This window comes from Enhydra lutris, unplaced genomic scaffold, assembly GCF_002288905.1.
Source record: "Enhydra lutris kenyoni isolate GAN:26980312 unplaced genomic scaffold, ASM228890v2 scaffoldscaffold18, whole genome shotgun sequence".
Taxonomy (NCBI): domain Eukaryota; kingdom Metazoa; phylum Chordata; class Mammalia; order Carnivora; family Mustelidae; genus Enhydra; species Enhydra lutris.
In genome coordinates, this window is record NW_019154102.1 from 22,657,281 (window position 1) to 22,672,082 (window position 14,802).

Below are 14,802 nucleotides of genomic sequence, written 5' to 3' on the forward strand. Positions count from 1 at the left end.
GAAATTACAGAAAAGTACAGAAAGTTCAGAAATTACGGGTTGACTACCATCTCTGGGGTCTCACAAACATTAAGAGCGGCCACCAAATTCGAAGTTAATAGTCACTTTTCCTTAAAGAAAGCTACTAGGTGTTGTAAACAAAAATCACATTTCTTGGACTTAGAATTTTGTCCAACCACTTTATAGAAATCAGAGTCCCATTTCTATTAAATGTTAACCAGGTCAGCAATTTAAAGGGGAAGAAAATATTTATAGGTAAGGGAAGCTAATTCAACTATATTAAAAACTCCAGGCCATTAAGACATTTTAAAAAATTAATCGATTTTTTAAATTAATCGATTTTAAAGAGACAATGAAAGCTGAAACACACATTTTTATAAGAACCACACATACAAAATATCAAAATGATTCCCTTTATATGGACTTACTCATTATAGGGTTGAAAAGGTTTTTTAATAAAGGTCAAAAAAATGCACACTTATTTTTTAACACTCTGTTGTAGCTTTATTGTTGTGCATTTACAACATATCATTAGCTCCCTTGGCTAAATGTTCATACTAAATTAATTCTTTAAATAAGGAATTCTTATGATATATTTTAATCAAAACTATCAAAAAAAATCTAAAGTCTGAAATAAAAAAGCAATTTCATGGAACAATCCAACTCCTTTCCCTTTCTTTTAACTTCGAGGTCATTATTTTGCAATTAGAATAAGCTGCCTATATTTGGGGTGTTTATTTGGGAAATGCAATTCCATATTAGTATATATACTCTCTAGATGATGGTGGCAAACTCTATAGCCCATGGGATGAATCTGGCCCACTGCCTGTTTTTATAAATATTGTTTTACTGGAACACAGCCACGTTCACTCATTGATGTATTGTCTATAGCTGCTTTCACATTGCAACAACAGAGCTGAATGGTTGTGACAGAAACCGTATGGCCTGAGAAGCCTAAAATACTTTACTAGCTGGCCCTTTTAGAAAAAGCTTGCCAACTTTTGCTGATTATTTGGTTCCCTCTTACCAAGAATGGAGAAACCAAACATCAAGGGTAATAAAATTACAATTCAAAGTTTTTTCTCCCTTTTTCCACCAAAACTACTCTCCAACAATATAACACTGAAACCAATAAGACATTCTTTTAAAATTATCAGAAAGTCAAAAATAAATCTCAAGAATTTAAAATAAAAAAAGAAAAAGAATTTCCCAAGGAAAACTTATTTTTCCAAGTCTCCTGAATCTAGGTGTTCAAAGTGTACAAATTTAAATACATACACACATATATACCTACCCTACAATTTGATTAAAATACTTCCTGTAGCCATCTAAAGTTTCATGCTGCAACAAAGCAAAGAAGAAAAAAGTTATTCTTTCTATTTTGATACATTAAGACAAAGTTAAAATCAGTTACTTGATTTCTTAAGACTCAGTTCCCAAGACCTAGGTGAATATAACAATCGTACCCTACCTTACAGGGTTACAATGAGGATGAAATGATATCATTCATCCCAGTACTTAAAACAATGCCTGATACACAGCAATCAATAGATGTTAGCTACTATTTTCCTACCGTCACATCCACCAGAAATGATCTCAGAGCGAGTTAAAAAAAAAAAAGTACCTATGCAAAATAATGAACAGCCGCCAGAGAAGACAAGTGAAAAACTGAGGAAAGTTAAACTGGTGATCCTACCATGTTAGATGGAGGCTGGAGCACCAAGCGGGCCTGTTTTCGCCTCTGTTTTCGGTAGTAGTTCTCAAATGTTTCCCGGGCACCCTGTAAAATAAACAAAAGGAAATGGGTTGACACAATTTGACCAATTATTCTAGTATTTTGTGGGAAAAGAAAAGCTCCCAAGACCCCACATTTCTCAAAATCTGCTATTTTGACAATGATAATAATCATAGAAAAAAATAAAATGACATTACCATTTATTGAGACTTACCTACAAATCCCCTAAGAATGGATACAAAAGATTCTTAAGAGGACACTACAGAACTCAACCACCAAACACACCAAAGCTGGTTGCTCAGTCAACTATCACAAATTCATAAGAATGAAGACAAACCAACATTCTCAAAAGAGCAGTTGAGAAAATGTTCCTTAAAAACCTCACAGAACATTCCAGAAGAAAAATGTTCAGAATGAAAAACAGTCTCAAATGAATCATGAGCAAAGGGCCAGAGGGAGGCAGGAAAAAGGCAGAGAACAGTGAATCAGTCTTCCAGCTAGCATATAATCAAGCACAGGATTAACACCAAAAAGGAAATTCTTGGTGCACAGTTTCTTAAACTGAAAGGTGCTTCGGAGAACCAGAGCTGGCTCATGAGCTCTGTAACTGGGCTGAACAGCAGCCTCTCAAAATTCATGTCCTTCCTGGGATGTCATAAAGGGACCTTATTTAGAAATAAGGTCACAGCAGATGTATTTAAATTAAGAGGCAGTCACATTAAATAGAGTAGGCCGCCCGTTAATCTGATATAACTGGGGTCCTTAAAAGAATAGGAGAAAAGACATAGAGATAGATACACAGGGAGAACATCCTGTGACAACACCGGCAGAGACTGGAGTCCCGGTCTGCAAGCCAAGGACACCAAGGATTGCTGGCCACCACCAGAAGCTGGGGAGAGGCCAGGAAGGATGCCCCCTAAAGTCTCAGAGGGAGGATGGCCTTCTGACACCTGCTTTTGGATTTCTAGTCTCCAAACCTGGGACCGAATAAATTTCTGCTGTGCAAGCCACCCAACCCGTGATACTTGGTTCCAGCAGTCCTAGGAAACCAAGATAACTCAAAGCTTTTAAAACATGATGCCCCCAGGGGGCGCCCAGGTGGTTCAGTCCATTAAGCTTCTGCCTTGGGCTCAGGTCATGATCCCAGCGTCCAGGGATCCAGCCCCCCATCTGGCTCCCTGCTCAAAAAGGAGCCTACTTCTCCCTCTGTCTCTGTCGGCTGCTCATGCTGGAACTCTGTCTCAGTCAAATAAAGAAGTAAAATCTTTAAAAAAAAAAAAAGAAAAAGAAAGAAAGAAAGAAAGAAAGAAAGAAAGAAAGAAAGAAAGAGAAAGAAAGAAAAGAAATGATGCCGCCTAGGACTAAATTCTACTCTGAATCCAAGACCTTTCTCAATGAGTAAGAGTAGAAATGGGGAGACAGCATGCATGGTGGTTAAGAGCACCGATTTTGGAACCGGTGATGATTTCATTCAAATCGTGAGTCTGCGCCTTTCTAGCTGTATAACTCGTATGACCAGCTGTGTAACTTTCACTAACTTACCTTCCACCATTTAAGTCTTTGGCTTTCACCAAAGATGAAATGTGCTATGGTGTCCTCATCTGTGGAAATGTCATGCTCATCATTGTCATGAGGATTCAGATGAGCTAGAAAGCTTTGAGAACGGCATCTGATAAATAATCACCACTACGCATGTGCTTATTTTTTCAAAAATGAGATGAAATAGATCGATGATGACAATGACTGCCTCGCCCATGCGAAAAAGTATAAACTCTACACAATCCCTAAGTTCAGTTCCCTCACCTTCTCAGAAGTCTGAAGAATCCTATTCAATGTGACTTCTCTGTTAGATCCCTAAACCGAAGAAGCTGATTTAAGTACTAAATCACACTAACTCAATAGCCTAAGCTCAGTGGTTGGCAAACGTTGCCTCTAAAAGGCAGGATGGTAAATATCTCAGTCATGGAGAGCTCTACGGTCTCACCCCTGCTGTTGAAATGCAAAGGCAGCCACAGCCAGTACATACGTGAGTGTGGCTGTGTTCCAACAAAACTGAAATCAGAATGTCATATAATTTTCATCTGCCATGAAATATTCTTTTATTCATTCATTTATTTATTTATTTATTTATTTATTTATTACCAACCATTTAAAAATGTAAAAGCCATTTGGAGTTCACAGGGGTCACATCGAAATAAGCAGCAGGGTGGCCATGGCCCATGGTTTGCTGACCCCTAGTGTAGCTTAAAAACAACGGTTTTAAAACGCTAACGAGATTATAACTGTAGACACCTGAGTTTTTCCTGCTATAAAATGAAATCAAACATTAAGACAGCTATTTCAGGGCTTACTTATTTCTTAGTCCACAAGTTAACGAGGTAGCAAATGGTTCTATTTAAGAAATAAGAAGTGGAAACTGCCTGTTGGTTTGTTAAAGTTATTCCCCATTCGTCACCATTTCTCAGCTTAGTGGTACTATTGAATGTCAATTACATTCTGTACACACTGAAGGGCTTTTCATTGTACAGTTAACAGCCCTAAAGGCCCTTTATTATTCTTGTGTGACATTACACATTCAACATGCTTTGGAGCCAAGATACACTCAGCTGAGAATTTAGGGAAAGTCTTCTCTCAAATTAGACCATTGTATAATAATTTAATTATTTGCTGAAAAAGATAGAAAATATACAAGATGAAATTCTATATAAAAACCTATCATAGACCTCTACATAGTTCTAACTAGATACAATTTGCCTTTCAAATATTCATTTGCTAAAATAAAAACACAAGAAAAGACCAATTTATCTAATAATTCTGGTTTCTCCATTTACAAAATTCAATTTTCCCTAATGGCTACTAAATAAATTCACCTCTGAGTATTCTATTTCCTCTGCCAATTTTGTCAACTCAATGCTTACAGGTGGAATTTACAGTAGATGTCTGACCAGTCCAGCTGGATGCCTGTCTTTTCCCAAACAGATCAACAGATGAACTATAAAAGTTTGCCACTTCAGTTTCAAGCTCCTCTAATCATTAATATTAATTAAAACAAAACTTAAAAGCTAGTGAAAGTATAAGCAAACAGATATAAAATAACAGGCAAGTGAAAAGTTGTTTTAGTGTATTTTCAATTTATGTCATTAGTATTACGGTGGTCCAAAAGCTTTGTAATAATTAATAAACACACAAATTATCACAGAAAAACAAGTCACTTTACGTACATAAAGTGCTTACCATACAATAAAGAATAGTTCTTGTCATCATTGAATTTATAGTTTGTAGTGGAAAACTAGCAATTAAATGAACAAAAAGTACAACAGAATCCTATAGATTGGAGAGAGAGAGAGAGAGAGAGAGAGAGAGTGTGTGTGTGTGTGTGTGTGTGTGTGTGTGTGCATGTGTGTCTACATAGTGGGCGGGAGGAATGTCAGAGAAAGTTTCTTCAGGGAAAAAAAGCCATTTATATTCATAATTGAAGAATGAGTCAGAATAATGCACATAAAAAGAAAGGGAAAACGATTTCTCATAGAGACACAGGGGTTCAAAGAAAAAAGGCATCATGTATCCCATGAACTGAAAGAAGTTCTTCACGGCGGAACCTTCAGAGTGTAAGAGAGAAGAATGACAAGAAATAAAGGCTAGAGGGCTTTGTAAATTCTGTTAAGATATCTGAACTTCAACTCTAGAGACAATCAGAGTTTTAGACATTTGCAAGTTGCAACGTACTGAGTAGAATGAAGAAAGGGAACCTTAGATACAAAAAGATCAGTCTCCAGGCGCCTGGGTGGCTCAGTGGGTTGAAGCCTCTGCCTTTGGCTCAGGTCATGATCTCAGGGTCCTGGGATCGAGTCCCGCATTGGGCTCTCTGCTCAGCAGGGAGCCTGCTAACTCCTCTCTCTCTGCCTACCTCTTTGCCTACTTGTGATCTCTCTCTGTCAAATAAATAAATAAAATCTTTAAAAAAAAAAAATCAGTCTGATCCTGACATATATTTAGGAGGTACAAGTTGATGACTGATTGGATACTGGTGGTAAAGGACAGAAAAGACAGAAAGCTAACGTCAGATTTCTAACCTGGGTAATTGGTTTGATGGTGGTGTCATTTAATGAGAGAGAAAACATAACAGCTGGGATATGTAGTCAATTACTATTCATGGATTCCATATTTGCAAATGTGCCTACCTGCCAAAATTTATTTGTAACCTCAAAATCAATACTCATGCTGTTTCATTATCATTCACACATGAGTACAGACTGTTGAAAAATTTGAGCAGTGCCTACTGCACGTGTTCCTAGCTGAGGTCAAACAAGGCCAACACTCTGTCTCCTTTCTTCAGTTCTCATACTATAAATAATTATTTTTTTCACAGTCATCCAGTGCCTCATTCTTTGTATTTTTGTGCTTTTTAAAAACTGAGATATAACTGACATATAACATCATACTATTTTCAGGTATACAACATAAAGATTCAATATTTATATATATGGCAAAATGACCATCACCATAAGTCTAGTTAACGCCTATCATCACATACAATTTTTCCCCCTTGGGTTGAGAACTTTTAAGATCTACTCTCTTAGAAATTTCAATTATCCAATATTATCCAATAATAATAATAAGTATTATTAGCTACAGTTACCATACTATACATTATATCCCTCGGACTTACTTATTTTGTAACTGAAAGACTATTCCTTTTCATTGCCTTCACCCAAATCTGCCATCCTCCACTTCTGGCAACCACCCATCTCTCTATTTATGAGCTCAGTTGGGTTTTCTATTTATTTATTTAGTTCCATAAATAAATGAGATCACACAGTATTTGTCTGTGTCTGACGTATTTCACTTAGCAGAATGCCCTGAAGGTCCAGAAATGTTGGCAAGATTTCATTCTTTTTCACAGCTGAATAATACTCCTTTGTATAGATAGATCCCACTTGTTCTTTATCCATTCATCCATCAACAAACACTTAGACTGTTTCTATGTCTTGGCTATTGTAAATAATGCCACAATGAACATAGGAGTGCACACACTTTTTTAGTTAGTGTTTTCATTTCCTTCAGATAAATACCGAGAAATGAAGATGCTAAAACATATGGCAGTTCTATTTGTAATTTTTTGAGAAACCTCCACACTGTTTTCCATAGTGGTTACACCAGTTTACATTCCCACCGACATGCAACAAGGGTTCCACTTTCACAACATCCTCACCAACACTAGTTATTTCTTGTCTTTTTGATAATATTCTAACAGCAGCAAGGTGATTATCTCATTGCGGGCCTGATTTGCATGTTCTTGATGATTAGTGATGTTGAGCACCCTTTCGTGTACCTGCTGGCCACCTGTATGTCTTGCATCTTTGTGCTTGTGGTTGACTTTGCTATTTAAAATGGCCCCCACATGCCGTACTATAGTGCTGTCTAGTGTTCCTAAGACTTGACACTTGTCAAGAAGACAAGATGTGCCTTACAGAGAAAACACATTTAGATAAGCTTTGTTTGGCCAAGTGTTATAGTGCCGTTGGCCATGAATTCAATGTTAATGAGTCAACAGTATACATTCAATAATATCTTTTAAAGAGAAACACGCAGAAAACAGGGTTATGCATTGATTGACTGATGAAACGTTGTAAGCAGAAGCTCACAGGAACCTAACCCCAGCAGAAATGGTTCGGTATTCACTAACTCAGTGTTTACAGTGACCTTATAAAGTATAACCAACATGAATAACAAGAACTGATTGTACATGAGGACACTGGTAATAATGACCTCTGTCACGAACTTGTTTAGTTTGTGACTTCTAAGTGCTAAGTGTTCAGGAGAGGGCATATTTGGGTCTACAGCTCAGGTGAAAGGGCTAAGCTAAAGACAATAGTTTTCAGAATCAAGATTCAGAAAGCAGAAAGATGGTAACCTAAGCCTAGGAAAACGTGAGATCATCTAAGGAATATCTGTAGAATTTACAGATACAAAAGGACCTACCACAAAAACCCTCAGGAACACCAACAATTAGGAAATATCTGTCTCTTTCCTATAATTAAAATATAACTTTAAATGTCACTTACTGAGAAAACACTTTTCCACTACTCACTCTAACATGTAAAGTTTTGCCAGGGCACCTGGGTGGCTCAGTCAGTTAAAGGACCAAATCTTGGTTTCAGCTAGGGTCATGATCTCAGGCTTAGGAGATCCTCCCCTACTCCCCAACCCATCTCAGGCCCTGTGTCTATCTGCACTCAGTTTGCTTGGGATTCTTTCCCTTTTCCTCTCCCTCTCCCCACTCCCATGGGTGCATGCTCTCTCTCTTTCAAATAAATAAAATAAAATTAAATTAAATTAAAAAATTTTGTCTAAGACATAGCCCTCTATTAATTCTTTGCATAGCACAATGTCCATTTGACTCTATGTCGTTTGCTTACTGTCTGTGTCCTCTCATTAGGATGCAAGCTCCCCAAGAACAAGTTTATTTGTCTTATTTATTGTTGCGTTCCCAGCTCCTAGAGCAATGCCTGGAATAAATGGCACTCAATATATATTTGTTTGAATAAATGACCAAAAGGATTAAGAAATATTAATCAGTATTTTCTTTCAAGGCTCCATTTTTATATTTACTCTCTACCAGCGAAATTGCAATAATCATTTCTTTGTAATTTTTCCTATTCCTCTCATCCTGCTGCTATTCGACCTCCATTTATTCTCTTAAAGATTTTTGTTCCTGTTCCATAGAAGTTATACCTTCTTCGTGCCAAACGATTTTCTAAAATTTCCCTTTGGCTCCTGTAGAAAATCATTCCTAGAATCATGTTTCCCCTGAATTTGTAGGATGATGTCCCCCATCCCATTTTATTCAGGATGTTTTTGCAGATCTCATATTTTATTACATATTGTTTCATTTTCTCAACTGCTCTGCTTTGAACAATAGGATCTCTTTTTGGACCAGTACTTCCTTCCAGGCTTGTTTTGTGGTTTGCTCGTTCACCAACCATCTGGCTATAGATCTAATATCTTCATGGAAGCAGCAATCGATAGCAGGTTGATAGGCCCAGGTCCAAAGCAGTTTCAAAGTAAAACCACAAACTGGTTCCAGTGTCTAGCAAGCAATGGGCCTAAGTGTGCATAAAATATGGCTGAACGTTCTCCTACCACACAGTTTCCAAGTGTTCAACTCTCTGAACTTAATTGAATGAAAACCACAAAATTATGGTGTCTTCCTATCTTGTGCAGCCCTACTGAGTATTCTCCAGCCCAGGATAAACTGTGCTGCCACCAAAGGTCCCATTTTCCCCCTCACCCCACTCTCTGGCAGCCTTATAAAGAAGACTCTATACAGTACAGGGGTAGACAACTAATCTATTCATCAATTTGGGATTGTATTTCTAAGCCAGATGACCCAGAGAGGAAAAGGAATGATGAAGTATCTTTGGATTTTTAAAGTTTCCTCTGTGTATGGCAGCAAAACACATATCATTCAACATTGGATTGAGAATGGATTGAGAACGGTCTCTGAATCCATTCAATCGGCCTTAATGTTGGAGAAAATTTTATTCAAATTCAGACAATGTAATATTAATTTTAAGTCTCTTTAACAATGGTGGTATAATTTTTTAGACTTTTATGCAACTAAAGAATTTTAGTGGAAATTAAGAAAGGCTTAGAAATTAAATAAGTCTTTGCTTTTAATTTTTTTTTGGTTAAGTGTATATATTCTATTGGAAATTTAACTGAAATATAGGAGTTTATATTATTATAGAAAATTCTTCACCACAAATTTCTTCTCACTACTTACAGAGCAACTACATAAAAAGAGCTAAATGTTCACAGAACACACTCTATTTTTACTTAATCCTAAAACAAGATAAAGAAATATATCCTAGGTTCTATTGACCTTCTCTTCAATTCACTGGGTGCTTTCTTTTCTAAATTCATATTTAACTTAAATATTATATCACACCCTATGATAAACTTGGAGGAGGGTGCCAATGGTCAAATACCCCAAAAGCCATTGCCAATTTCTTAATTAACCCTAGCACTAGAATTAACCAGGAAATAACCCACTTTCTCTCCAGGCTATGCTGAAAATAGTTGTTTGGTTGTTTCTTGTTTATTTAATCCTCAACTTTTTTAATATTGTCTCTTTGCAAATTATTAATTACAAAAGTAAAATATGTGACTTTTAGAAAAACCAGACAATAAAGATAAGGCGAAGAAAGAAAATAAAAGTCATTCATAATCCCATTGTCTGGAGATAACTACTCTTGACTTCTTCAAGTCCTCCCTCACAGACATTTTTCTATCCTAAACCGATTACTTTACACACTTACATACGTACATACGCACACCTAAATCATATTGTGCATACTTTCTTCACTCTTTTCATTTTGCATGCAAAAATCTTTTCTCAAACATCATAATTTAGTATGATCCACTCTTATTGCACAACACTGTGCCAACTTTCTTTCTTCAAACATGTGCTATAAATTGTCATCGTACAAATGCTGGGACTAACATGGGCTTTCAATAAATGTTGAAAAATAAAAAGAGAAATGCAAGTGATAACTTTGAATTCCCCATGTGTCTAGGCACTTGTCTGGATATAAACACAGGAAACACACACAGTATTGCCACTCAGTATGGGCAAATGAGTGAGACGTTTTGGATTTGTCTGAAAAAGTAGTGTAATTTCTTGCTAACAAAGCTCAAAGGCAGATTTTAATAAGTCAGGATCATGTGATCCTTACTCTGGAGCAGGGATGGGAAAGGGAAGACCAGATGAAAGACCTTTCCATGGGTTTCTTTTTCTTCACAAAAGGTGACAATGTACCATGCACACAGACACCCTAAACTTCTCATACAATTGCTGAGCCCCATGCGCCCAAATATCAGTGGCATCTACATGTCTAGTTTTGTGGAAGAAAAAGTAAAACTTATGGTGGGACAATACAATTTCATATGGGCAATATGTCTAAATAATAGACAAAAGAGGACAGACCCATCTTCATTAAATATTTACTGTGCCGTTATTTGGCGAAACAGCTCTTCATGCAGTGGATCTTTCCTGGTAGAGATTGATATGTGGGCAACTGGAGAATGAGCTGAGTCCTTCTCATCCATCACAATAACAGAAAATTAACCCTGGGATTAAGAAGCAGCAAAGGACACGTAGACAAAGAACACGGGAGGGAAATGGAAGGAGGGAAGCACACACCATTGTTCTTCCGGCTTTGCCTACAGGAAGCAATATTTCCATTTGGTCTTGGGCATAGCCTGTAATTTCACCACCCTGACTGCAGCTGGAGAACTCCCTTTCAACTGTCCCGGCATCCAAGTGAAGACAGGTTTATTCAGAGTTTTAAAAAAAAACAAAAACCTGAAAGGGCCATTTTAATTTGCTTCCATGTGAAAAGGGGAGCACTTTTCATAGGGCCCCATAATGACGTTCAGCGGGATATTACACTTCGCCATATGGCTAATTTGCACAGCAGGCCCAAAGCAGGATTTTCTTTCATTAGAACTGCCCTAAAGATCAGACTACAGAAACATGTGTAAAGAACAAACCCAAGATGCCCCCTATTGCTTAAATCTAGAAACATTCGATTCCCAGATGTAAAAGCCCATTCAGAGAGTTCCCATGGCAAGGTCATTCAAGAGTCTTGGAGGTGGTATGTGTCACAGCTCCATTTACGTATCTTAGGGCTTGGAAAATGTCTAAAATTCAAAAGCCACAAAATTGTCAAAACACCTCAAAAAAACCCCACTATACACAGAGGTAGGATAATAGCTCTGGTAGGTAATTTATTATTACAAAAACAAAACTAAACGAAAACATTACTTTCTGAATGCCCGAATTCTTGATACCATTCGTTAGCTTACAAAATAAATCTACATAAACTTTTGACCCTTTTTGAAGAAAGCAAAGGCAGTCTGACGTTCTAACAGAGTCCTGTTTATTTTTAAGATGGCCCTTATAACTTATGTTTGTCTTGGCATTTCCTCCTTCTGCCATATCCCAAGCCTCAGCCATAGAAAAGAACATCCCCTCCGGGAATGACAGAGTCTGCAGGATTTAAAAAAAGAAAAAGAAAGAAATCTGATGTCTAATGATTATGGAGTAGTTGAGTCTGTGCTTTTGAAGAAAGTAAACATTATGATTAACAATCTTGGGCTTTGTAATTAGCTTCCCCCTTCCAAGAGAGAGTGTTAATTTATTAAATATTTTAACAAAGAGTCTTTTATTATCAGATTTAGTTTGGCTGGCTCCTTTCATAGCATTACCAATTACAACCAATAAAGCTTTAATTGATGACTACTTTTTATAACCTTTGACCCCAGATGATAAACAGTTGTACCTTAGAAGCGAAAGGGTAAACCTCAAAGGGAACGGTGTCTTAATCATGCTTAGCAAACCAAACTGCTTAAAATTACAACCTACCTACCTGGTTAGAACAAAAACCCAGACTTCCTCCATGATTAGGATAATTGATCAGGAAAAGATTTGGATTTCACTTTTAAGATAAGTGTCCTTTTGGTTAGGGAAACCCTAACTAAAATTACCTATATATAACTGTGTACCATAATGTGCTAATTGTAGATTATAATATGATTTAATCAATTTGTAGACAATTAGCAAGTAAATTTTAATACGTGACACAGCTTCAAATGTAAAATAATTGAAATGCAAGTTATTTTACTATTTTTTAAACAGACGTTATAATTTTAATTCTACCCCCCCCAAGTCCCATCATTTATAGAGCAGTACCTTTATAACACCAGGGGCTGTTAAGAATATGCGAGCAAAGAAGTAAACCAAATTAACTGCCCAAGAATGAGACACCAAAACTTCTTAGAGAATTGGGTGTCTACACATGACAGGCAAGGAGAGTCATTCCTTTAATTAGAGTGAGATAATGAGGTTGTCTGCATTTTCTCCAAAGAACAATTCCCAAAGTTGGTAGTGTTCCAAAGATACTATTCAACTGCCCAATTTCACACTTGCCGATTTTTAAGGAAAATCTTTTCTAACTCACACCTGTCAATCTTTTAAACTAAGATTGCTAAGGTACTGCATAATTTGGAAGTTTAAAATTTCCCAGACAAATCTCTTAATCTGTGTCATGTTGCTGAAATGAATAGGGCCTCTGAGCAATTACTAAAGAGCTCATAGGAAAATGTGGCATCTAAAACTGTAAATGAAAATAATACCATTGTGTCACAGTGGCTGCCCACCATCACTTCACGGAGATGAAGACAAGGAAGACACGGTTACTTGTCCTCACAATGGAAGTACTGACCTAACGGAAGGTGTGGTGTAAGATTTTATATAAAAAGAATGAGGCGTGCAGCTTTTAAGTGACTTCTCATGTACATAAAGGAAGTCAATGCCAGGAAAAGCAAAAAAAAAAAAAAAAAAATCTGAGGTTCAGTTGAAGTACTTTATAAATTGAAAGAGCTATACACGTTATTTTTATGATATATAAATGTATATAATGGCTGTTTTATTAAAGACACATGGCTGCTCTCTGCATTTCAAAATCAAGTTTGCCACACACCCAGAAAAAAACAGCTCTTTATATAGTTAAGTGAGGATTGGGGAAATTTTGTATAAATAAATCTACGCTTTCCTCCCCATTAACAGATGCTGTAAAGAAACAGACAAATATAAAATCTAAGAACACAGGAATATATCACATTGAACTTCAGATGTTCAGGGAAAAACAGGCAGACTATCTAAAAACAAAATGGACAAATATCAAGCTCATATTTGGTTAAAAAACAAAAAAGTAAGAATACAGATTAAAAGAAAAAAGGAAACTAAAAGTTGAATAAAATTTGCCTCAATGCCAATTTTATAAATTAAACTTTTTATTATGGGAGAATTATAGATTGGTACAGAATTAGAAGAAATAATAGAGACAGACCCCTTGTGTTTTTACCCAGTTCCTCCAATAGCAAACATTTCAGGAAAGTATAGCATTGTAGCACAACCAGAATATTGACACACTGACACAGTCGAGGTCCACGTTTCCAAAACTACACGGATACCTCAAAGTCTCCTCTGTATAGCTATACCTACTTTCCTCCATCCCTACCCCCTACTCAGCTTTTGGTAAGCACTAATCTAGTCTCCATTTCTAAAATTTTGTCACTTTCAGAATGTTATGTCACTTTCAGAACATGGAATTTTACAGTATGTAACCTGTTGAGATCAGCTCGTTTCACTCAGCATGAGTCTCTGGACATTCACCCAGGTTGTTGCCTCTATCAATACTTCTTTCCTTTACATTGCCGCATAATATTCCATGGGATGGTATAAATGTACCAGAGCTGGTTTAACCATTCACCTACTGAAGGACATCAGAGCTGTTTGAGGCTGTTATGAATAAAGCTACTATCGACTTTCAGGTCCACAAATACCTGAACTAAATTTTCATTTCTCTGAGATAAACCCGCAGGAGGGCAATTGAGGGTCATATGGTAATTACATGTTTTGCTTTTTAAGAAAATGCCAAACCGTTTTCCAGAATGACTGCACCACTTTACATTCCCACCAGTGTCCTCGCCGCCATTTGGTATCATCACTATTCTGACAGGAGCGCCGCGATGGCTCACTCTGGCTTTAACTTGAATTCCTCTAATAACTAATAACGTTGAGCATCTTTTCATGTGTCTGTTCGCCATCCGTATATCTGCCTTGGTGAATTGTTTCTTCAAGTCTTTTGCCCATATTCTAACTGGCTTGTTGGGTTTTAAACTATCGAGTTTTAAAAAGCCTTTGTATATTCGAGATACTACTCTTTTGTTGGATATGGTTTGCAGATATTTTCTCCCACTCTGTCCCTTGTCCCGTCGTCTTCCTAAAGGGAATTTTCAGGGGCAAAGTGTTTTATTTTCAGGAGGTCAAATTTTATCCTTTTTTTTCCTTTTAGGGAGGGCACTTATGGAGTAAAGTTTAAGTACTCTTTGCCTCCTCCTAGATTCTGAGGATTTTCTCCTACTTTTTCCAAAAAGTTTTTGTTTTGCATTTCACATGTATGTCATGATCCATTTTGAGTTAGTTTTTGTATAAAATA

At 36.8% G+C, this 14,802-nt stretch overlaps 1 protein-coding gene across 6 annotated transcripts in view; it reads right to left on the reverse strand.

The window, feature by feature from the left end:
• The window catches only part of LOC111148016 (exocyst complex component 6B), a 622,509-nt gene that overhangs the window by 313,136 nt on the left and 294,571 nt on the right, over positions 1–14,802 (reverse strand). For all 6 annotated transcript variants that reach the window (XM_022504356.1, XM_022504355.1, XM_022504354.1 and 3 more), the window contains 2 exons: positions 1,697–1,780; positions 1,295–1,341 (listed from right to left, as the gene is read on the reverse strand). In XM_022504356.1, coding sequence (XP_022360064.1) covers positions 1,295–1,341; positions 1,697–1,780 — 131 coding nt within the window. The remainder of the gene's footprint in view (positions 1–1,294; positions 1,342–1,696; positions 1,781–14,802) is intronic.